The following is a 21,824-nucleotide window of genomic DNA, read 5'->3' on the forward strand; positions in this document are numbered from 1 at the left end:
TCCATCGGGTGTACTTTGCCGTCGTACCATGTACATACTTGCGTTGTTGTACCTCTTTGTCCATATCCGGATGAAGCTGTTAAGTAGGTACAGTACATGCATGTATGTATATAAATGTACTGTACGGACTACATTTGATGCGAGAAAGCAAAAATGAGTTCTGTTGCCTTGTCAATCCCTCCTTTTTGTTTTCTGGGTTCTGCCACACTTCACCACGTGTCATAAGTAGATGTATACTACTTCTCGGGGTCTGCTCATGAGAGTGATCATTTTTAAGCTTATTTTTCTGAGGAATCGAACTTTAGTTTCGATGCCAACAACACTACGTAATGGAGAATTAATCATAAGTACTTGTACCTTACCTTGTGCGAACCAACCATCTATCCAGCTCGCAGGAGCGATTCAAGGAAGCTGGCTTATGGTATTGAACGATGGTTTTGACTTGCCTGTCCCCTCCGTGAACAGTCTCGAGGTTTCATCTTCACCTCTTCATCCAAGTTACAACCTATGAGCTTCTCTTTAACAACCTGAGCAATGCTCTGCGCCCCCTCTGGGAAATCTGTTCTAAGACAAATACAGCATAGGGAAGGTCCCTCAAAAGATGAATGGTTTATGACTAGATTTTGGCTAAATTTTATGCCATCTTCCTGCTACCAATCCCAATCAAATTTGAAAACGAGGACTTGGTCATACCTCGAATATTTGTCCGAATTTTGAGAACTGGGTTGGACAAACACCTATCAGCATTTCTGGGCAAAGGCTAGCTTCCAGTCCAGAAGACCGAAAAAGCAAAAGCAGGTTATTAATTGCGACCCTCCGTTGTATCATTAGCGCCCTCGGGTTCCGAGAGCGGCTGGTCATGACTTCAGTCGCAACTTTCCAAGGTTGGCATCGATTGGTTGCGTCAGTGGTTGAATCAAAGACCCCCATGAATTGTTTTCTGGGTATTTCTGTTTCCTCGCACTGGAGGAAAGGGAAAAAATTAGCCAGAAATACTTGTTCACCATGATTGTTGACTTCCGCACATTCTAGCTCTTCTGGCACATGTCAACGCTCTCTCTCTCTCTCTAGCGAAAAAAAGAGGCAGAGCCGGGAGAGAAAAAAGCAATTATGCCTCTCCCCCTCTCTTGAATACAGGTCTGATACATGGTGGTTAGAGTCCATGCACAAGACATCTTGGTCTCATAACTGCGCAAATGCTGAAGCCAGGAAGCTTAAAGTTCCAAGAATTTCTTTGGTCATCGTCCTCGCGCCTACTTACAGAGAGGGCTGGTCAACTGGATCTGATAGCAAGTAGGAGACCCTTTCGAACTCATATACGGAGCATATGCCGGCGCAAGCTATTCCTCGAATGTGATTGATGCCAAGAGGTCGGTTTGGTGGTTTGTTGATTAGATGAAGCTAATTGTAATGTACTAGTATGGTAGTTACGGTACCGGTGCTTAGTTGTGGAAAACCGGCAAGATGACAGAGAATGATATGATTATGTTTTGTTTTGTTTTTTTTTTTTTTTTTTGTACGAACACCCGTATTGCGCTCGTAAAAGCGTCATACCCATCCAGCTTCCCGCAGCCAGTCGTATGAATCGTACCGACCTTGCTGTGGTTGTGATGGAACTTTGGGTTCCCCGCATCTTCCCACTCACAGCCCAGCTTGCTTTGCCTGCTCGCCACGCCCCCATCGCATTCCAGCATTGCTCCATCGACAACATCAGTCAAGTCGCTTGAACAACATCCGCTATCGACATACATCCCATACATACGTACAAGTCTCTGCCCGCGACCTGTTCACGACTTGCCCCCCTTTCCCCCCCCCCGATTCCCCCCGTACACTCACTTGTGCCCTTGTAACCTTCCGCTTTCCACATCGGCAGGTGCTATCTGGTTTACTTTGATGAACTGTTCCCTCTACTTGCAGTTACCTACCTACTGATGAACGAGGTACGTACGTTACGTACATTCATGCCATTATACCTTTGCCTCCCATCGGCAAACTCCATACTCGTTCTCCTAATAGTTGTCTCTCTTAAGACTCATTATCAATAGATACCTTTTCTGGTTTCTGCTATTTCACGTTCATCCCCTGTTCCCCTGTGTGCTTCACCCAAAATCTCTTAAAAAAATCTGGTGACAACAGCTTAGCCTTGTCATCTCAAAGTCGTCCTGCACAGTGATACTTTTCTATATCCCGCCCTCCCCCACCCGCGCGTCCACGTACCAATCGCCTTTTCCCAACTATACTCCGTTTCCTTCGCCAGTGTTTGTACCATAATCTCTCAAGCTCCCCACCCTTCTCTTCATGTTCCTGGCCCGGCTTGATCATCGAGATCAGGCTTGCGGTATTCCTCGCTTCCGATCCTAGTGTGTAATGTTTTTCTTGCACGGTTTTTGGCCAGGGTGATTAACGAAGTGGCCGGGTTGTAACAGGCCAAATCTAACTAATCTATCTTCGTATCGCTACAGATGAATTGGCCGGTTTTTGTTTCGAGACCTCCTCTTCCTAATATGTCGTGAGTATTTTTTATTTTTTTTATGCTGTTGCTGTTGTTTCGTAAACAAAACAAATCCCGCCTTACATTCCCCTCATCTTGCTCTCACTTTTTCCACCCTTCTCTCCCTCCATGCGTACAATTCCAACTCCTATGATACTACAAGCCACAGGTTGGAATGCTTTAATCTTTTTCTCTAAGAGCGGCGTCCTAGATGCTAAGCTTGCTGGACGACCAAGTGGTTTATTCAAGAATGGACAGTTCACTAACCCATATTTTCATCCTTCTCGTAGATCACCTCCAACTTCCAAACGCATCAAGACGACTGTTGCATCCAACACACCCACACATCCCCTAAACCAGCAACAGCAGCAACAACCTCATCCTTTTACAGGGCCTGGCCCTTTCGAAAGCGCCTCTATGGTGCCCATCTCCACCCCCGTGCCAGCTCCAGCCCCAGCAGCTCCAAATCCCCGGAAGCGACGTGCGTCACTCCAGACTGCTTGTTTGGCCGCCATGGCACCTCCCCCGCTAACAGGTGCTGTTGAAGGCGAGGGAAATACCACTACTACTAGTATAACTGGCGCGCCAACCGCCCCCGAGCCCACAGTCAAGAAGAAGGGTCGAACAAACACCCCATGGACGGCGGAGGAGGAGCAACGGCTTAAGACTATGCGCGATGCTGGCAACACTTGGAGTGAAATTGCTAAGGTTCGTCCAGCTTACTTTTCATGCCGGGCTAGAAAAGTCACACCTTCATATATCTTGGTTACATATGGAGTATTTAAAACATAAAAGTCTAATTGTATTTGCTACACTAGACCTTCCCCTTGCGAACTGAAGGAAGTGTGAAGAAACATTGGTACAAGGTTGGTTTTCTACTTGTCCTGCAGCAAAAACTGTGATCTGCCCTTGTCAGTCTAACTAGCAAGCAGGACATGCATTATGCTGAATTTACCGAGGAGGAGGTATGTTATAATACCAAATGAAACATGCCACCATTTTTCCAGCGTTTTAACATATCATCAGTCCATAACGCTGCGCGATGCCATCAAAGAATACGAATCAAGTAAATGGAAAGTCATTGGACAGAAGATTGGGAAGCCAGCAAAGGTGATTTTCCTCCCATCTGACTGAATAGACTCTGTTATTCTAACTTTTGAATGTACCAGGCCTGTGAGCAATATGCAAAGGAGCATTTTAAGCACACTTAACGTACGCAGCGGAAATGACGTTTTAACGACTAACTTATACCTACAATATCTACCCCCTTTTTTTCCCGACAATTAGCACCCAAGCTCGTGCTGTTGTACATCCGTTCTACGTCTTTACGTTATTCCTATTTCAGGAAACTATTTATGAATCGCCGCAACTTTATGATGAGTAAACGGGATCGCAGGCTTCAGGAGTTTAGGCTGGGTGTTCACACCTTCTTATTTTACCAGTTAGTAACAAGGTGGGGCGAGCCCATGCAGTTTTCAGGCAGTGCTATACCCCAGTTTCCTCTGTCTCTATTCAAGGTGCTTTGATTTCCATATTTTCCCTTATTTTTCACTTTGCTTTTTTCTATCAAAATGCGTTTTGTGCTTGGGGGTGAGATTGTTCGGGAAGCGGCTCATTGGGTGAGATGTTATGCGAATGCGAAGAGCACCGTTGGGTTCCTAGTCGTCTTCTTTTCTTGTTTAATTTTTTATTCAGTTCTTCAAATTTCCTAATGGCCAACCTCCCCCCCCCCCCCCTTTCCCCCGGTTTTTTATTCTTTCCCTTTTCTTTGTTTTCACTCTTTCCACATGCCTATTCTAAGTCCCTTACATTACTTCCAATCTCAAATTCGGGTGGTATATCAAATAAAATCAATTGGAAAACCAAATCGACTAGTTTTGTATACAAGCAGACAAAAGAAAATGGCGGGCAAAGTTTCCTCGGTTATCTCTAAGAGTTCTGCAAACGGCCTATATCTCTCGTGGACGAGCTGAGTGCATCATCCAGTCGCGCGCGTTTATAAAACAGGCGGGATATTTCTCGGAAGGGGGGGTATTACCTGTTTCCCAGTTTCGTCTACTTCGTCTTTAACTCCTAGGCCAAAATAATAAATTGACCAAGTGGGTAAATGTTAATGTGAAGGTTGTGAAATACCTATCTCATTTTTATTTTTTTATTTTTTGTGTCGTTTGGAGATGTTGAACGTTGACAGAGTTGAGGAAGATACTGAGGCGAGTGTTGTTGGGATGCGATTGCGCAAAGTTGGACTGCATGGAGAGAGGGGGATGGGAAAGATTGAAGGCTGAAAATTGGACAGAAGCACATGGGATAAAGTATATTACACTAAATACATGCGTCTAAGCAACATCATAGTCTCTGCATAATCTTTGCGAACTTATTATACCTTAATCATGAGTTGCAGTGGGAGGTGTCAGGGAGTTTAACACCCCTTCTGCGTTAGATAAATAGTTAATGGATAGAGGGAGGGACCTGGTGAATAAGCTACGCCAAACAACATTTGTGAGTTTTTCATCCCTATCTATTTTGCATGCACAATTGCTTATATGTATGTATGTACTACTCATTTCTTATCCATTTGACCCTAATCATTAGCATTTCAGAACACACAAGGAATAAAACCCAGTATGGCATAGAGCGACTCCACTACAACTGGTTATTGTAAGTTAGAAAGGCAGGCTTCATTCGTCACTCCGATTTCTGTTTCGGATCCTCTATTCTGGGCCCCTTGCCTCTTGCCCACCCCTTTAAATTGCCTTTTGCATTTTTTTCTTTTTTTAATATGGTCTATTTAATTCTTCATGTATTCAGGCACAATTACTACACGTGGGACCTGTTAAAGTGAGTAAATTTTGAGAGAACTGCAGCTTCACATCACATATCATTTTTCCTCAATTGTCATTTTTCTTGTCTGTTTCCCTGTCTCTGCTTCTAAGTTTGTTATTCCTCATCGAAGCCATCTACAGGCATCCTCCTCTGCTTCTGGATTCCCACTTTTTTTGCTAGTAGTGTGTAAGGAAATGTCAGAAAGGAAGTTGAGCGATCAACATGCACAATATGAAAGCTACAGAATAACTTACATGATAAGAGCTGACTTGGTTGTTCATCTGTTGCGTTTTTGCTCTTTTAATGCTAGCTGGTTGGACGAACTTCTCAATTTTGAGGATGGATTTTATCTTGGTTCATTTCTGAATGAACACAAGTACTTTCTCTCAATCTCCCATTCTCTTCCTCTTCTGAAGCATTATATACATTCAAAGTAGCTGTCAAAGTCACATCAAGTCAGAAGAACCAAACCTGTTTCAACACGCACACACAACGTCGTTATTTTTTTCTGTTTTCATTTTCATATATATCCGGGGATACACCGTTGGGCTTTTCTATCAGTGGCCGAGACACCAGTGAACTCCCAAGACCTAACAATATCTATGGCATACCGAAGCCAGGAGACATCAAAGTCCATTCTAATTCTAACCATTGCAAGTGTTGCTAGGTGGCTAACTATCACACCAAATTTAGCAGCCATGCAGTTTCACTCGTTGCATTTTCTACATGGTTACCTTTTACACAGCGGGTCGCTATGTTTGATACAGGAGGACCCTTGATTGGATAAAATCAACCCGGCTACAGGAATGTTATGATTTTGTGCGGGAGGACAAGAATTTCCCCTTCTTCTTGTTGTATCTTTCCTCTACTTTGCGCATCCTCTGTGCCTCACCAACAGCAAGGAAGTTGGATGTGTTCCCATCAATCATCCCGGTCGTTTCAGTTGTTGGATTTTCCCCTCCGGTGACGAGTGAAATTCGGAGGTATTTTTCATGACTTTTTTCATCTCTTTCTTTCTCTTTGAGTATTGATTGAGCTTTGTGTTAGCTTTCTGAATAAATGAAGGCGCTGAGTATTTCAAATTTACACAGGGATTTGACCTAGGTTCAACCAACAGCTGGCAATGTCTTCCTAACGGACGGATTGTCGGTTCAGCAAGCCTCTTTCGTCCCCCCACCCCGGCTCTGAAGTTTGCGTTGTAGATTTACTTGCAGAATTCGGTGTCTCCGAGTCACCAAGCTCGATCCGATAGGCTCACTTGCAAAATCACTCTCTATCCGCATTTGTTGGGTGCACAGGCGGACTTCTAGTTTGGCCAATCCAAAACTTCCCTTCAAACCGCCGGTGGTGGCAACGATGTTAGGCTTTCAGAAATCTGTGTCGTCGTTCTGAGTTCGATTTCTTCTAGGTGCTATCCTTATGTGCCCCGCATGCTTGATTTACCCTAGTTTGCTTTCAGAAGACGAAGTTATCTTGGTATACGAATGCTGGAATGACTTAAGATATGTGTGTGAATACACTCCTAGGCTCTTCCTAAATGAACTAACTCTAGCTATCGAGATTGAGGTTAAACGTAACTAACAGGTAACATCTCTAGCTATTTAACCCCAGACCCCCTTCTAACATCCCATATTTTCAAACGATGGATCATTTTGCTAGGCATGGTTCCTCCGAACGTATGAATTTGCGCGATGAAAAATTCGAATCCCACTTTCTGTCTGATTTTATAAATCGTCCCTGCGCCATCAAAAGGAATCGGGTCCAGGTTGATCCGCCTACTTTGTGAAGCTTTGCCTTGCCGATCCCTGTATACTCACGTATATTAACTGAATACATTTTCCAAGATGGACTGTTTGCGGTATTCACCTTGCGGACGGCCCATAATCTTTCTACCATCCTGTGTTGAGTATCCCCATCCAGCTCCATACCACTCCTGCCCTCAACGAGCCATAGTCATGGAAACAACTCTCTTCTATTCGAAAATACCCTACCCGCTGCTGTGCACGGCTTGGAATGTTCGGTGTTTCAGGCGGGTTACGTGGCACCCGATCGCACCGTTTTCAGTCGTTTTTGTTCGAGAAGTTACTCGGACAGATAGCAGAGTTGCAACACTTCAAATGAGAAGTCACTATCCATCTATTACGCTCCTCCTATATGTCGATAATGTGCATATTGGTATATCTAAGGGTTGGCTGCTTCCACAGCGTGCGTCTAAGCGTTGACTCTCATGCATTACCAAGTCTATTTGGGGATACCTGCAGTGGCAGTTTGAATTATGTTCAACGGCCTCTAGCTAGTACCTACTACTGAAAGCACGGAGAAATTTTATTCTCTTTAGTCTTAAGTTGCATAAATACATCAGGTGCTACCCGTAGACACCCCGTTACCACTCAATAGAGGGCTTTCTGATGACTTAACTCTAGCACAGTTCAAAATTTTCTCTACCCTTTCAACTGCCCAGATGCTTCACAGGATTTCCAGTAAGGCATATTTGTCCATTCTGTTGCTTTGCTAGTGGCCTTCTTCCAAGCTACTTGAACTTCCAGGACTTTTCCTATTATTCACTGGATGAACCGATGTTTTGGATCGGTAAAATCTGGAAAAATTTGGGTGTACCATAATGTATTCATTGGTAGTACTGTGGTGGGCACAGTTCAAATTCAACAAACAAGGGACACCACATCTCCCCTTGTCTTTAATGATTCAATTCAACAACCTTCAGATCACCACCGTCTTGTGAGAGCAAGGATATCGATGACAAAGGTTCATGTGAATAGTGCTTTAATCGAATTGGGCGAGTGAAACCAAAGGTTTGCAATAAAGACCTTACTTGGGATGGCATCAAGAATGTATGTACATTATGTGGCTCTGCAGCACTAACCGGTGTATACTGATTGGATCCCCCCGGCTTTTTCCAAAGGAAGGGTCATCTTTTCGCGCTTGATATGCATTCAACGCCGCACGTATATGCATTTATGCATATACATACATATGCGTAGGGAGACGAATACGCCGTGATGTGCGGCTGCTTTTTCCCTATGTAGTCCAGTTGGTACTGTTCAAATCCCAAATTACCACCACGATGAATATTACCCTGGACAGCCAGAAGAACAACACGCCCGTTTTCATGGCAATGGCAGAAATATGAAGAGGAAGAAGTCAAATTGATGCTGTTGATCCATCTTTATTTATTATTTATTTTTTTTCTCCTGCAGGTTGAAGGGTACAAAAAGAATTCGTGTGAAAAGTGAAGGCGGGAACAGACACAACGCAGCGTAACGACTGACGAGCGCTATGTTTCAACGGTTAACCGTTATCGGCGTCTCTCAAGAAAAGAAGGGGGCAAGCAGGTGGGAAAGGAGTCAAATGCAGAGAGACCGTGTGGATGAACAAGAAAAGTTTGAACATGCATCCCGGCATGGTACAACATCTAGGTAGAGGGGGAGGCTTTGTTGTGGAACGCGAACTGGCGAATAGGGCTGAGCTAATGCCACTCCGGGGGGACTCAAGGGGACTCAAGGTGGACTCAACTTAATGCAGGGAGAGGCGGGGTTGTTGATTGTGATGGGCATATTCTATTAGACACAGGGTCAGAGGCTGGGAAGCGATATCTTAACGAACTAGTCACAGTTGATGATTATGTGGTGGTTGAAATAGGTGCATGTACTGTACTGGTGTTCTACATATTTTAAGTACGGGCGATTAGATCGAATACGATATACTGAGCAAGGTGTCAACTGAAGCGATTAAGATAATCTCCGATGATGGCTATTGATGGCATGTATGTCACAACACATATGCATCGTCTAGTATTCTGGGCTCTCACGACCGGCCTTGGCGATTGCAGATCAACCAAGTCCAGGAAGTTGTACCGGACAGAATCGACATTGAACTTAGATAAGCGCGTAGCTAAAATCTTTTCTCAAATCGGTTCATAGCTCCTTTGCACTACACCTGGATATTTGGCGGTACTAGCCAACATGTGACACCAGGCACTCAACAATCGAAAACCTCAAATATTCAAAAAAAGAATTCCCGCCTTCATTCATGGTGTAATACAAAAGCTGCAATAATCTACATATGAAAATAAGAAGGTAAATGTCAGCTAGGAGATGGAGTAGAGTCGGTATATGACCCACGGGAGGGCAATAAACTAAGATTGCACATGAGAAAGACACTGGGAGAGATAGGTTGTTTGCACGCATGTGCGTGGACATGAAAGAAACAAAACCGACTATGGCAAGTTGCTGTTTTTGACACGTTTTACATTAGGTCCGCTGTGGATTCAAGTTTCAGAGCAGGTAGACAAGGTCAAGAACCTTTTCTCATTCTCTCAAAGTAAATCGGTTCCGGTATCTATTTATCTATACCAGTATTCGGGCTTGACGAAGTCGGCCATGGTCTTGGGATCCTCATGGACCTGGTGGTGTTCATCTAGAAAGCAAAAACGTCAGTATTGTGGGTAATGCTAGGTAACTTGAAAATACGAATATAACGACAAATTGACAGATCTAAGACATGAATCAATGCAACGACGAAGTTTACGTACCGTGAGCATGGGGATCGTCCTCAGGTCCAACATAGTCCATCTTAACGACGTTGCCACACTCTGAGCATCGCTCAATTGGTCGCTCGCGGGATACCTAGAATATGCATTAGTTAAAACATTCATCTATTTGCCTATAAAGCAAAATTATATGCATAACAACAGGAGGAGAATGGAACTTCAACTGGGAGCATCCTTACCGTGAGCCACACAACATCATGGGAGTCGGCGGGGTATCCAGTGCATCCGGCATATTGCTCATCGCCTCCAGATTTAACTATAATCGGGTTTTCGAAGGTTCCTGCCAAATTCGCATATCGACTTAGTCCCAAATATTACCCCGCGATCCCAGCCACACTAACCAATATTGGGAGGAGATGCGGAAGGAAACACTAAATGTCACGCACCCATTCTCGACGCATCAAGAGGTCGCATATCAAAAACATCAATTCCGTGCATCTTCCCTAGAAGTTCAATTCTCTCCAAACCAGTTGCTTGTTCGTAGTCCGTAGGCATGGTTCCGGGCTTCGCACCGGGGGGTAGAAGGTCAGTTTGTTCCGCGATATCTATATCCGAACAGTTAGAAAGCTTGTTTTCAAGTGGGATGGGCCAATGTTATTCCGATAACAGTGATGACAAAGTGCTCGGAATGAATCAATGTCCCGTAAGACCATATTCAATTCCAAATGTCTAATTGAGACGACGATAGAGGTGTTTAGAACGGCCAGAATCTATTGACTAACCTTCGAAAGAAACTAATTTGCCAACAGGCTCGCCGGGCTTGGGGTCCCATTTGGATGTGGCCGGCTTCCCAGCATCACCTAGAAAAACAGAAAAGTTGAAATTAGCAGGCAATTCAGACACTTGCCAGATCAGAAAGTGCCCTGTGGCATTGGCCATATACTGGACGGCAGTTGGAAGCCAATTGGGCGAATGTGAAGATCGACGGGAGAAAATCGTCAACAGAGCGGGCACATACGTCGGACAACTGATGTGGAAAAAGAGCGTCGGGCAAGAGCCTTAACGGGGGTGCGCCTAGCGAGGGCGAAGGCGGTCCGCTGAGCAAACATTGTGCCGACTGCCAATGGCTTTTCGAAATAGTAGTAGTTGCGGTTTGGAGAGCGAGGGTGGTGTGATATTATTTGGACAAGAAGTTGAAGTTGAGGTTGACTTCCAAGCAACCAACCGGATCCGTCCGAGGAGAATCGTACGATTAGTCAGCACCAGCCAATGACTGTTTAGTTGTCATGTGATTGAATTCTGCCCTAATTGGTCAATTTGGTTCTTGCCGTGTTGGGTAGAGTTAGGGTTAGCTCTTCATTCCATTCTTGTAAAGCACCTCCATGCCTGAGATTGATAGCAACAACCCCCCCTCCAAGGAACCAGAAGTCGGTGTATGAGCCTACCCTACCGGCATTTGCTATAGAATGAAATTGGAATAAAGGTCCTCCTTCTCCTCCGCTCTAGAGCGGTAACCCTTGGTTTCTCTTTCTCTGTTGGCCTGCCTGCGTGTAACCTTTGTCGCAGGACTTGCTAACGTGGCTCACCTTGCGATGTCGCAACAAACGGCCAAATCCGCCTTTCTCTATGCATAAAGAAACGGTGTGAGACTCCGGGGAGCACAGTAGACTACTGGGGCTACAGAAGTGAACAGGGGACTAAAAACTACACAAAGACACACACACAGGTCGGACAACCGGGGAAAAGGCCGTTCTGGGTTGACAGTTATGCCCTGTGTTAACCTTCCCCATTGTCAGCCTCGGAGTAGCCTCGTCCTCTCTAATAGACACTCTGCCGGTATCCTTGTGGATACTCAACACCCTGTCCGTGCCAAACAAAAGGACAAGCCACGATAGCGCACGAGGAGAAAGGGTTCTCAACGAAATGCAATACACAACAAAGACCTTGGACGTTCATTAAAAACAGCTCATACCAAGGTCCTATACAATCCTGCTCTATATTCATGCTTGAAGAACAAAAGAAATGTGAGTACAGAAATATGCTTGCCAGTGTTGTCACAAAACATCCACACTGCAGAAACATGAAGACCGACCAAAAGTAATAAGGAATGTTTCGAAATCGGGTATCAAAATATCGTATAAAGGAACCCCCCATTACTGATTATCTTCGTGGCGGTTTAACGTGACCTCCCAGAACCAGGCCCCCCCCCCCCCCCCCCAAAAATCCGACATAGAAGTAAAGAAAAATATTATTAAAGAAAATGGAAACGACAGGAGAAGAAAACAGACACTGTTAGGAAATAATAATTATCAACGAGTGTGATGAGTAGAGGAAAATCGCAAACAAAACAAAACAAAAGAAATAGAAGTAAACAAACTCTATCCCAACCCACCGGAGAAAAACAGGATAAGAAAAGTAAACCTGGGTATCATTGTTGCGCAATGCCAAACGTTAACCAATCCCATTCATTCAACATGTATCATTAGTCGAAACAAGGAAACAAGGCAGATAAGACAAGTAGACTAGCCGTAGGATAGTCACAGACTTTCGGAGGCTGAGCATAACGGATACAGCCTGTTCGCGGTGAGAGGGCGATTCGCGACGCTACGTAAAGTAATTTGTGATCCGTGTGACTTGGAGTCGCTGCTATAATGCTGTTTCGGATCTCCAGCACCCGCCAACATGTCAGTCTTGAATTTTATATTTTGCTCTTTATTCTTTCTTTTTCAAGATAATGTTCTCGTACGCCCTCGAGGATGTATCGGATCAGCCTTAAACCCATCGTCGTTTCCATATTCTTTCGTCTCGGTTTAAGGGTTGTAGGAGGAAGGAGGTTGACAACATAAATCGAAGTTATTTGGAAGACCAGATAGGATTTCTTTGCGAACGCTGTAACCATAAGGCCGAGGGTACAAACAGGGAACAATGTAACTACTCCGACAGAACAGACGTACACATCCTAGTCGCACATATCCACGGGAAGAAAGCCCTAACCGCATCCTAGAAACTTCTCTTGAGTGGGCCCAAAAGCAAGAGATTTCTGCAATGATTTTCTGCGACAGCCTGTCTATAATTCTGCGGCTTTGTCTCGACAGGCTACAGGAGAGAACCCACTTCCAACCTTATTCGCGATCACACGCCAGCGATCATTTTCGTACTCGTGGATCGCGTTACGCAACCGTTGCACCTACAAGGGATGTTAGCCCAACAGATACCCTGTTTCCTTCACAATTGATTCGCAGTGCCTGATAACAAAAAAAGAAAAAGAAAAGTGATAGTCGTACCATCTCATCTGTCCAGACCGTTGCCTTGGCTTTCAATTTGGTGCAATAGCGAACTTGCAATGTGCCGCTGGTCCGACCAGGGAAGAAATCAGCAATTTGCTTCCACGTTAGGTTCTTATTTTCCTTCAGCTCTACCAGCAAGGCATCTTCCTCTGGGGTAAATTTTAGTTTGGGTCCTCGTGGTCGTGGTGCGGGATCTGGCATCCCTGGTTGGCCAACCACACTTGGAGGCCCAGACACTCCCCCAGGTGATGTCAATTCTGCATCGGAGCGTTGGGCCCCCACAAGAGTGGCTTGCGAAGGCAATCGATGATGATGGTGGTGTTGATGGTGCAGGGAGGAAGTCGGCTGGTATTCGTGTTGAGAGGGAGGCTGGTGGCGTGATGTGGGATCTGATTGCGCAGACAAGAGCATATCGGTGGACTGCCGCTCATCCCCGTGCGATGTCTCCGAGAGCATTGAAAGACTGAGTCCTGCTGTATGATCATCGCTTGGTTCCCCAGGACCGTCATCGATGCGCGCTCTTTTCGTTCCGTGTCGCTTACTCGCATACGATGGTAAGTGGAGCGGCCCGGTGTTAAAGTGAGGTGGAAGCTGGGGTGCTACCATCTGCGCGGGGAGTAAAACAGATGGTTGGATGTCGCGCACGGCGTTATGGGATCCTGCAGAGGACAACGCAATAGCGCCTGGCTGCCCGTGCTGCCCGTGCTGTTGCTGCTGCTGCTGCTGTTGTTGCTGCTGTTGCTGCTGTTGCTGTTGCTGCGACGGCGGCGGCGATGCCTGCTGGTGGTGGTGATGTGATGGCTGTTGTTGTTGGAAAGATTGATGATGATGCTGACCACCTGGGAGGAAGGCAACATCAGGCCTCGCCGCATGATGAAGCGTCTGCGTAGACTGTTGATTTGCTTGGTAAACCAGCTGACTTTGTTGTTCCTGAGCTTTCGACTGTTCTTGTGCCGAGTAATCAATCTGATAATCCCGATACGGATCCGCCAGCGTCACGGTTGTGTACCGGCGCTGCTAGAGCTGTCAAGCCCTAGCAGGCTATCCGATGATGCGCAAGTAACTCGGACTGTAGATTCAACGCGAAGCGCTGCAAACCTGAAAGAAGTCCTGGCCTTTTGTTTTGTTTTTCGTTTTTGGAAGATCAACGTGTCAGAGGTATGGATCGCGTAGGACTTTTCTCCTTCGAGCTGCCTTCAGTGTGAGGAAATTGTTCCAGAGAGGGGCAGCGGAAGAGCGGTGGGAATCATGCAAGTTCAATTTGTAAAACAAAAATAATAATAAAAATTCAAATCACCCCGCCTTAAGAGACGAAGGGGGAGTTAAACACGCCGGAAGGGCAAGAGAGTTATTCCTAGGGAGTTATATCAGAACTAATGCTCGTTAATTGATTTTAGGGCTGAGGTCGGGGATTCGCGAAATGAGAACTTCTCGAACTTCTTGAGCGAAAGAAAGAAAGAACAATAGCGCATAGTAGTGTTATTATAGAGGTCAGTGGAAATAGACATCGTAGATCAGGCGGAACTGGGATGAGGGACCAGATTGATGGTTGTGCTAAAAGAGGGTTGGCATTAGGGGGTTATAATAGCAAGGACTATTTGCAACCCGCATCATAAATTAAAATGATGGGGCGGCTTTCAAGGGCTGGCGGCGGCCGCTTGAATAAGATATGTTGTCCAGAATAGGTGCCGTTAACTAGCCCTCTTCTAAAATTGGACTGGGGAATGATGGATCGAGTTCTAGGCGGTAATCTTACGCTTCCCTAGACGCGAACCTCGGGTGGGATCTAAGGTATATCAGAGATAACTACCACTTTCCCTCGGATCAAAGATTAGGAGTGGAGATATAAAAGAGAAACTCCACAGATCAGATATCCCTTCTGCGACCTCACACGATGCGAACTTCCCAAAAGCCGAGAGCAAAAGGAAGGTAAATCATGGAGTATCAATGTATGTGTGTACGATGCGACAGAAACAAACCCTTGAGTAACGGTCGGATTATTCAGGAACAAAAAGAAAGTTTAACAGGAATTGCGGAGAAAGCGGCGTTGGTGAATGATGCGGCTCCTCCCTGTCACCGACCAATTGCGCAAGGGAACATACTGCGAAAACTTGGGGTACCTGAACGGCGCCCGGAGAGGATCGTACTGTATACACCTTTGCAAAAATATAGAGGGAGGCGATCCTGTAAGTCACAAGTTGGTGGACAACAGAATGGAGAGAAAGCTCATCGCAGAGCAATGCGAAAGCAAACCTGCTTCATTTCGTACTGCGCGACTGCCACGACGATTGTCGACCGGGATTGAAGAGGTGAGAAACCTCACATGTGCCGCCGGGTTCTGTTTCACTGTTCGGGACCATCCCTCACATTGTTCTCGTTATCGACAACGCGCTTCTTCAGTCTTGCCTGAGCAATAGACAAGCACCGATGATCCTATCCTTGTCGACCGGGTAGTGAAGCCAAGCCCGCGAGTGGCTCTATTCCATGCTCCCTGATCATCTTAATTCCTCGAGACTGTAACAGCTAATTAGTCTCCGCCAGCTCCTGAATGAAAGAAATTACAGCGGGCACGTCGCGTCAAGAATCCAAGCTAGACAGAGCTGGAGCGAGGCATCAAACAAAGACGTGATCGACAAATAGCAAACTAAACTCGTCGTACCCACTCCCGCCGCTCAGTTTCAGTTTTAAGCCTTCTGCCCGCCCACCACGCTTAATTTAACTGCTGTTCCTGTTAATTATTCCTGTGTGATAAGCGATCGTAATATTATCCAGCTAGCCCGGAACCTTTGGGCCGAAAGGTCGAGGTAGTAGCCAAAAGAGATTACGGGCGATAACGCATTCAGGATGTGGAATGACGCAGCCCGGCCTGGGTTTGACAAGTATGTCCCTTCACTAAATTTAGGTTCAGGCGAGCAGTAGTTAACTAGTTCATTTCTTCATCAACAAAGCCAAGGAGCTGGCTCAGTTTTGCCTAGTAATGCAGGGGAAATTGGTAGTTAATCTCGCCCCGCAAGATACTGATTATTGCTGATGTTACAAGGAGAGGTTGTTGACAAAGACTCCTTTCGGTCGCTATCCTTGTATCACAGCTTGGTCCAACGTGGAATTATGCCCTGTTGTTCCACCTCACGTAGCCGGTACAAAAGATGATGCCCTGGGCGAAGTACTGCAATGTATCATTTGCATGAAATACACAGGGCGGGGGGGTCTGGAGGCTGTAGTGGGTACGCCCTTCATCTCGAGCTTCCAGTCAAAAACGGAGGCGGAATAATTGCCGATTTCACTACTTTTCAGTGAGCATATCATATGTGATTGTGATCCAGACATGAGGATCAAACGTCCAGGCATCGTAGATTCCCAGGATAGATCCTGGCGGGGCTAAGCCGCGTTGAAACACGCCTCAACAAACTAACCTCGGTGCTAATTGAGATTGGGTTCTTTGCCCCACGACGGAGGCTTCAGGATAAGATCATTGGCAAGCCGTGAAGCAGCGCGATTCAAAGTCCGAAACCTCTGTCCTTTTGAATGAAAGAGGGAGTTAGCGGCAGAAATTTCGGAGCGCAAGGGCAGCAGGCAACGTTTGGAATTCATCAGACGCAGGCAAATGTCGGGATCTAAATGACCCTCTGCTCAATAACTCTCATCTTGGATATTTTCCGAGGTTTTTGTCGCAACTGTCTGTTCAACCGAGGGCAGGAGGTAAGGAGGTAAGGAACGAGGACGGTGAAAGGTTCATATCTGGCCGGCAACTTGTTGCAGAGCGTAAGTTAACTAACTTAGCTGAGTTGCGGGTAAACTAGTTACGGAGTGGAGAGTACGGAGTAGTTGACGATCAATGGTTCCAGCACAAACTGCCCAGACCCAAACATCCCGAAATCCAACAAAGAATGGTATCCCCAGATAATATGATATATAATAACTAACTACTGATATAACAAGAGATAGATGTTGCTTTTAAAGTCCTATAGTAGGGTTTCTGAATACTCCTCAAAAGCCAAGCCCATCTTTCATTCAACAACAGGGCCCTATCATCAAGCATTTCACAGCTCAAACTATGCGCAAAACAAACAGTAGATAAAAGCGAGATAAGCTATTTGGAGCTAGCATCTGATGAGGTTCCATTCAAATAGCAAAGCTTGAGCTCACCAACTGGGCATGAATTTCATGATGCAACAAGTTGGTCAATCCCAACATGCCACATCTCTTCACCCAATATCCATCCATATATAAATTTCCCAAGATTGCCCGTGTCCGCGACCTAATTCCAACATCTACTCATTCTTCTCACAGCAATCATTCCTTCCATTCAGGGGATCTACATAGCTGACCACAGCTGAAACTCTGCACTCTGCACCTCAATGAGCTAAACATGAAGCGCATTCCATATATGAGGAGAAAAATTGCTTAATATCATGAGGATTAACTCAGAACTCGTGGTAATGACACACCTCCAATCCAAAGAGGACGAAAGAAAATGGAATCTTCCTACCGGTTTCTACCTGTAGTATGGAATAACAGGCTATATATAAAACAGAACTCTACCGACCCTCTTGCAGATCGGTCCCTGAGGCGATAAAAACTTCCTCCGGGCTCTTCTTTAATGTCGCCGTGACAAACAAGTTATGTTCTCGCATCACATTCACGGGCGTCTCTGTCATCGGCATCTCTGCTTACTGTTTTCCCGACATCCCATAGCGAGTGTAAAGTATATGCGCCCATCAGCCGAATCCGTGCCAATTAGCACCATGAGACTGCAGTAATTGCCCCAGAGCCTGCAAGTTAGACGAGCCGAACAAGGGCGCAGCGCAAGGGATTTTTAAAAGTTGTGTACATCGGGCAACAGATCGTTTGAGCCCGACTTTATAAAAGTTAATCTTCCGAAATCCCCAAGTTAGCACAAGAAAAATCTTCAAGAAAATTAGATGTGGACCATCTCCCTTTCCCCTTTTTCTGAACTCTGGGATAATTTATCTGCTGGCTTCCAGATGATGAACCGAGCTTCTCCGGAATAAAACGCGTGAAAGAAAACCTTGCTCAATCATGTCCATTATTATTTAGCTTTGACAAAAAAGGGACGACGCTCTCAATGATTGATTGGTTTCACCTGGAACCCCTTCCTCCTCCCGTTCCACTCAAAACGTGATTTCTTCTGAAGACCGGGAAACCCACCCGAAAAAGAGTGTTGTCCAGTCTAGGATCAGAAATATTGACGAGGATTGGCGCGCACTCGGGCTCTCATTTCGATATGTCTTCGAAAACGTTGTCGGCACATACCAAATACGGACAGACAGAGAGCTATTTAATGGCTCCCACAGCATTAAGTTAACCTTATTCTGCCTCATCCTCCGATAAATAGCTCATCTTTTCCCATCCAAGCTTGAGGCAAGCAGGTGTCATTGATTGAAGAAGCCCCTGAATATCATGCCACATACAAACTGTTACCAGAAAAGCACCTCGGTACTGCGTACATTCCATTCTTGTAGTAACTAACCCTTGCATCTTTCTTTGGCTCAGATCACACAAATCATCGATATTCTCAGCTACTTACCTGACCGGCAAATTTTTGCTGTTCTCTGTCTTCGAAAGGGAATTCCAAATTCCAATCTGAAATTATTGGCAAGTGGGGGGGGGGGGGGGGGAACAATTATTCTTTCTTCGGCCAACCAGAGATCAACTTTTCGCCAATAAGTTAAATGCTTCCTTCCTCCCCGTCTCGTCCCGTCCGTCCCCCCTTCTTCCCCAAGCAGGGAGGTGACATTAGTCCCAAGTTGAAATGGATGTGAACAAATTCTTGTCACATATGTTGATGGCTAGTTGTGTTTTCTCGTCTTCTTCCTACGGGCAGGTCAGGTCGCCTTGGTTAGGAAGCGTCAGGCAGGAAATCTGAGTTTGGTTTTTCATCGGGATTTGTACGGGGAGGGAGGGGGAAAAGGCGAAGGAACCTGTCTGGTTGGTGGAAACGCGTTCTTTATAATGGCATCCCTGACTATACCTGCTCTTCCGAACAACCGAGACCAACAATGTATGACACCACGAACCGAATGGGGCGGTCGAAGAGGGGTTCAAATAAAAAATGAGAACACTAATTCCTGTTCAGTGGTGCATAAAATCAAGAAACATATACCTGATCAGGAGCAAGACTCCGTTTATGCTACTTAGGGTATTGATTATGCTATTTGAAGCATTTAACTCTGCTCCCTTTTCAGTCACCCCTCGAATGGAAAGATCATGTTACAGCTGACTAGTTCTAGGGTAGGAGGTTTCATTGACACTTCGAACTATGACACTAGATATGAGAACTAGCCTGTTGAGTCCATTCAAGACGCCTGACAATGAAGTTTTATTTGTAGACTAGGACGCAATTCATATGAAGCGAAAAGAGGGTTGAAACGTATGACGCCCGCGAAGGTGTTGCACTCTGCGCCATCCAAGCGTTCTCCTCCCTGATCCTAGCTGGAAATCAAAGGGATAAGCAGATCCAAGCGGCTAAGTTTGGTTAGGATGTTTGATCTCTTTTAGCTCGGAGGCTATCCATTGGTCGTAATTTAGCACATAAAGGTCAGCAGGTTTTGATGCCCGAGAAAGTACTTACAGTCTGTACTGTGGTCTGAGATTTAAAATGAGGTAGGTGTATGGGAGTCATGGAGCTTTGGCAGTAATAAGTGTTTCGGAGTATGATGATGGAATAGCACCATCTTCTTGTAAAGTAGAAAGAGAGATAAAGAAGAGGTCGATGCAAACAAAGTACGGGGACACTCTCAGGCCCAATGCTGATCAAGATAGGTGGGAAACTGAACTCATACTCTTGCCTCTAGATGTACTGCATATAAATACCTCATAAGGAGAACGCTCTAACGACAATAACAGGAGATAAGCCTTTAAAAAGTCCGATATGCACTTATGATTAATTTCTAAGGAAACGGTTGCTAACACTAATAAACTGCCCGGTTTACGCGAGCAAGTGTCAGGCACGCAATCTGATGAAGCATAGCATTCGCAATTCCAATATCGACGTGCTGTCGAGGTTCGACAGGCAAGTATTCCTTGAACTTGATATTATGGGATTCTAAGATTGAAAGACCATAAAGCTGTCTCCGGGTTGCATAACTATTCAAGTTTTGGCATGTCTCCTCTATCGTTCGTTATCTACGTAAGGTTCAACGCTCTTAAAGCACGGTTAGATTGAAATCCATGCCCCTATTCACGTTCCCGATAACTAACATCCATCCAAAAACAATCCGACTATGACTTTCGCCTCCGTACTGTGTAGAAGCTGTTTCCAATTTTGCCTGTCGACAAATTCTGCCGTGGTATTCCCCGCTAAACGTAGAAGCTGGACTCCAGTTCGAACCAAGGACCGTACCAGCCCATTCTTTTCGTTCTCATCTCCTGGATCCGCACAGAATCCACTCCAATCGTTTCCAATTGCATTGTTGATGATCTCGCGTCCATGAATTATGATGGCAGATCTAAATCTGCGCGCGACAGGAGAGGTTGGAGGTGGTGGGTCGGATGGCGTGGAGGACGCCAGAGTCCATAAATTGCCATAATTGGCGAGGTTGCGCGCATGATACGAGTCATTCATGCCTTCTATCCAAGGCCAGCACAGAAGAGTAGGCAGCGCTCCTAGGCTGCTGGAGCTTCGAAGCTAAAAAGTAGAGATGAAGGTGTGCGAGTAGCTGACCCATATCCCCATTGACACCGCGGCCAGGGCCCGAGAATTCCCAGTCAATCACACCTAGTTTGGGCATTAAAGCGGACGGGTCCGAAGAGTCAATGAGGATCCCGCCTGGCCATAGATCGCCGATTATAAAAGAGCGTTCCTCGCCAGATATACCGCGTTCATAGTCTTGCTCCACTATCTCAGATAGATTCATGAAAGCGGGAATGTTGTATTCCTCCAAATGCCGCTTGATAGGTAATAGTTACCGCTATGTCCCGTACCAAATCTGTCGTATTCGGGTTTTTATAAAGCCCGGCAGATCGGTTGCTCCAAAGTATGTTGTAACGGCCTCAAGCGTCGATTTCGAATGTAGGTTAGCAAAGAAATGTCCCAACCTTCGACCGATTGAGCGCCATAAATTTCCATTAGACAAAATCGCCTGGAATTGACATTGATTCTCTCCGGGGGGTGGCGGAGATAAGTAATCTGACAGTGGAGTTAGGTTCCCCAAATCTTCGATGATGAGCAGATGAGAATCTTTATCATGGTGAATGAGCCGGGGAACGAGAACATCAGACGCGCGTGGAAGAGGAACCAATGGGCTATCGAATTGCGAAAAGAGCCAACGTATTGGCTTCGATTGTCTATAGTATAGTTACTAAATGCTCCGAATATGTACCACAGAATTGAACCTAGAATAGAGTTGAATTGTGGCGGCAGGGATACATTTTAGGTCCGGTATCATACCTGTCTCACACGATCAAATGAAGCCTGTGCCCCTACCAGAGCAACATACGGTGGAGCATACTTCACCATCAAACTCCCATACCATACCCAGAAAATTTCCCTGGATCACGAAATTCTTGACTTCCCTTCTCAGTTCCACCCTGCGTCGTTTCTATAGGGCGAATCAATGCCGATCTTACTGCTCGAACCGTGACGTTGACGATGCCCCCGGTCAGAGGGCGTATGGACCAGGTCGCAGCTGGGTCATGCTCGTGGAAATAGGCTTCAAAATCGAAGGACATGGTAGCTGTGAGGTAGATATTGCAC

The 21,824-nt window shown here is 45.7% G+C and overlaps 6 protein-coding genes across 12 annotated transcripts; 1 reads left to right on the plus strand and 5 right to left on the minus strand.

Annotated features, from left to right (window-relative positions):
• Positions 1–295: 295 nt before the first annotated feature.
• On the plus strand, positions 296–7,834 carry BDBG_04643 (MYB DNA-binding domain-containing protein; the record flags this gene model as incomplete). Of its 5 annotated transcripts, XM_031721774.1 has the most annotated exons (10): positions 300–1,940; positions 2,463–2,509; positions 2,782–2,972; positions 3,039–3,199; positions 3,310–3,357; positions 3,424–3,456; positions 3,518–3,601; positions 3,661–6,297; positions 6,406–6,820; positions 6,912–7,834. In XM_031721774.1, exons 1-8 carry the CDS (start codon positions 1,932–1,934, stop codon positions 3,700–3,702), a joined length of 615 nt encoding a protein of 204 aa, XP_031578635.1. In that variant the 5' UTR covers positions 300–1,931. The 5 variants fall into 5 exon arrangements, with proteins under 5 accessions (XP_031578634.1, XP_031578635.1, XP_002624779.2 ...); XM_031721773.1 differs by having other exon boundaries at positions 296–1,940; positions 2,782–3,199; positions 6,912–7,192; XM_031721775.1 differs by lacking the exons at positions 6,406–6,820; positions 6,912–7,834 and having other exon boundaries at positions 1,858–2,360; positions 3,661–3,702.
• BDBG_04642 (uncharacterized protein) lies at positions 858–1,760 on the minus strand (the record flags this gene model as incomplete). Its single annotated transcript, XM_002624732.1, has 2 exons — positions 858–963; positions 1,555–1,760. The coding sequence occupies 2 exons, from the start codon at positions 1,758–1,760 to the stop codon at positions 858–860; spliced, it is 312 nt and encodes a 103-aa protein (XP_002624778.1).
• Positions 7,835–8,611: 777 nt separating the features above from the next.
• Positions 8,612–11,087, minus strand: BDBG_04645 (cytochrome c oxidase subunit 5b). The gene is made up of 6 exons (XM_002624735.2): positions 10,840–11,087; positions 10,604–10,681; positions 10,268–10,426; positions 10,061–10,161; positions 9,864–9,957; positions 8,612–9,748 (listed from the first exon to the last, which is right to left on the minus strand). Exons 1-6 carry the CDS (start codon positions 10,928–10,930, stop codon positions 9,675–9,677), a joined length of 597 nt encoding a protein of 198 aa, XP_002624781.1. The 5' UTR covers positions 10,931–11,087; the 3' UTR covers positions 8,612–9,674.
• A 33-nt stretch (positions 11,088–11,120) lies between these two features.
• On the minus strand, positions 11,121–17,009 carry BDBG_04646 (MYB DNA-binding domain-containing protein). Of its 3 annotated transcripts, none has more exons than XM_031721778.1 (4): positions 16,705–17,009; positions 16,522–16,621; positions 13,106–16,391; positions 11,159–13,008 (listed from the first exon to the last, which is right to left on the minus strand). In XM_031721778.1, exons 3-4 carry the CDS (start codon positions 13,712–13,714, stop codon positions 12,889–12,891), a joined length of 729 nt encoding a protein of 242 aa, XP_031578639.1. In that variant the 5' UTR covers positions 13,715–16,391; positions 16,522–16,621; positions 16,705–17,009; the 3' UTR covers positions 11,159–12,888. The 3 variants fall into 3 exon arrangements, with proteins under 3 accessions (XP_031578638.1, XP_031578639.1, XP_031578640.1); XM_031721779.1 differs by having other exon boundaries at positions 13,106–15,622; positions 15,772–16,391; positions 16,522–17,009; XM_031721777.1 differs by having other exon boundaries at positions 11,121–13,008; positions 16,522–17,009.
• Positions 17,010–20,324: 3,315 nt separating this feature from the next.
• Positions 20,325–20,985, minus strand: BDBG_04647 (uncharacterized protein; the record flags this gene model as incomplete). The annotated part of the gene is made up of 2 exons (XM_002624737.2): positions 20,325–20,698; positions 20,793–20,985. 2 exons carry the CDS (start codon positions 20,983–20,985, stop codon positions 20,325–20,327), a joined length of 567 nt encoding a protein of 188 aa, XP_002624783.2.
• A 54-nt stretch (positions 20,986–21,039) lies between these two features.
• On the minus strand, positions 21,040–21,799 carry BDBG_04648 (uncharacterized protein; the record flags this gene model as incomplete). Its single annotated transcript, XM_002624738.2, has 2 exons — positions 21,040–21,415; positions 21,606–21,799. 2 exons carry the CDS (start codon positions 21,797–21,799, stop codon positions 21,040–21,042), a joined length of 570 nt encoding a protein of 189 aa, XP_002624784.2.
• Between the last annotated feature and the right edge of the window lie 25 nt (positions 21,800–21,824).

This window comes from Blastomyces gilchristii, assembly GCF_000003855.2.
Source record: "Blastomyces gilchristii SLH14081 genomic scaffold supercont1.9, whole genome shotgun sequence".
Taxonomy (NCBI): domain Eukaryota; kingdom Fungi; phylum Ascomycota; class Eurotiomycetes; order Onygenales; family Ajellomycetaceae; genus Blastomyces; species Blastomyces gilchristii.

What these genes read in the sequence shown, in the direction of transcription:
- BDBG_04646 (XM_031721777.1), bottom strand. Translation starts at nt 13,714, where the DNA reads ATGGTAGCACCCCAGCTTCCACCTCACTTTAACACCGGGCCGCTCCAC. An exon ending in CGGTCTGGACAGATGAGATG is followed by an intron (nt 13,009 to 13,105) that starts GTACGACTATCA and finishes CATCCCTTGTAG; the next exon opens with GTGCAACGGTTGCGTAACGC.
- BDBG_04645 (XM_002624735.2), bottom strand. Translation starts at nt 10,930, where the DNA reads ATGTTTGCTCAGCGGACCGCCTTCGCCCTCGCTAGGCGCACCCCCGTT. An exon ending in TTCCACATCAGTTGTCCGAC is followed by an intron (nt 10,682 to 10,839) that starts GTATGTGCCCGC and finishes CTGTTTTTCTAG; the next exon opens with GTGATGCTGGGAAGCCGGCC. An exon ending in TCTTGATGCGTCGAGAATGG is followed by an intron (nt 10,162 to 10,267) that starts GTGCGTGACATT and finishes CGAATTTGGCAG; the next exon opens with GAACCTTCGAAAACCCGATT.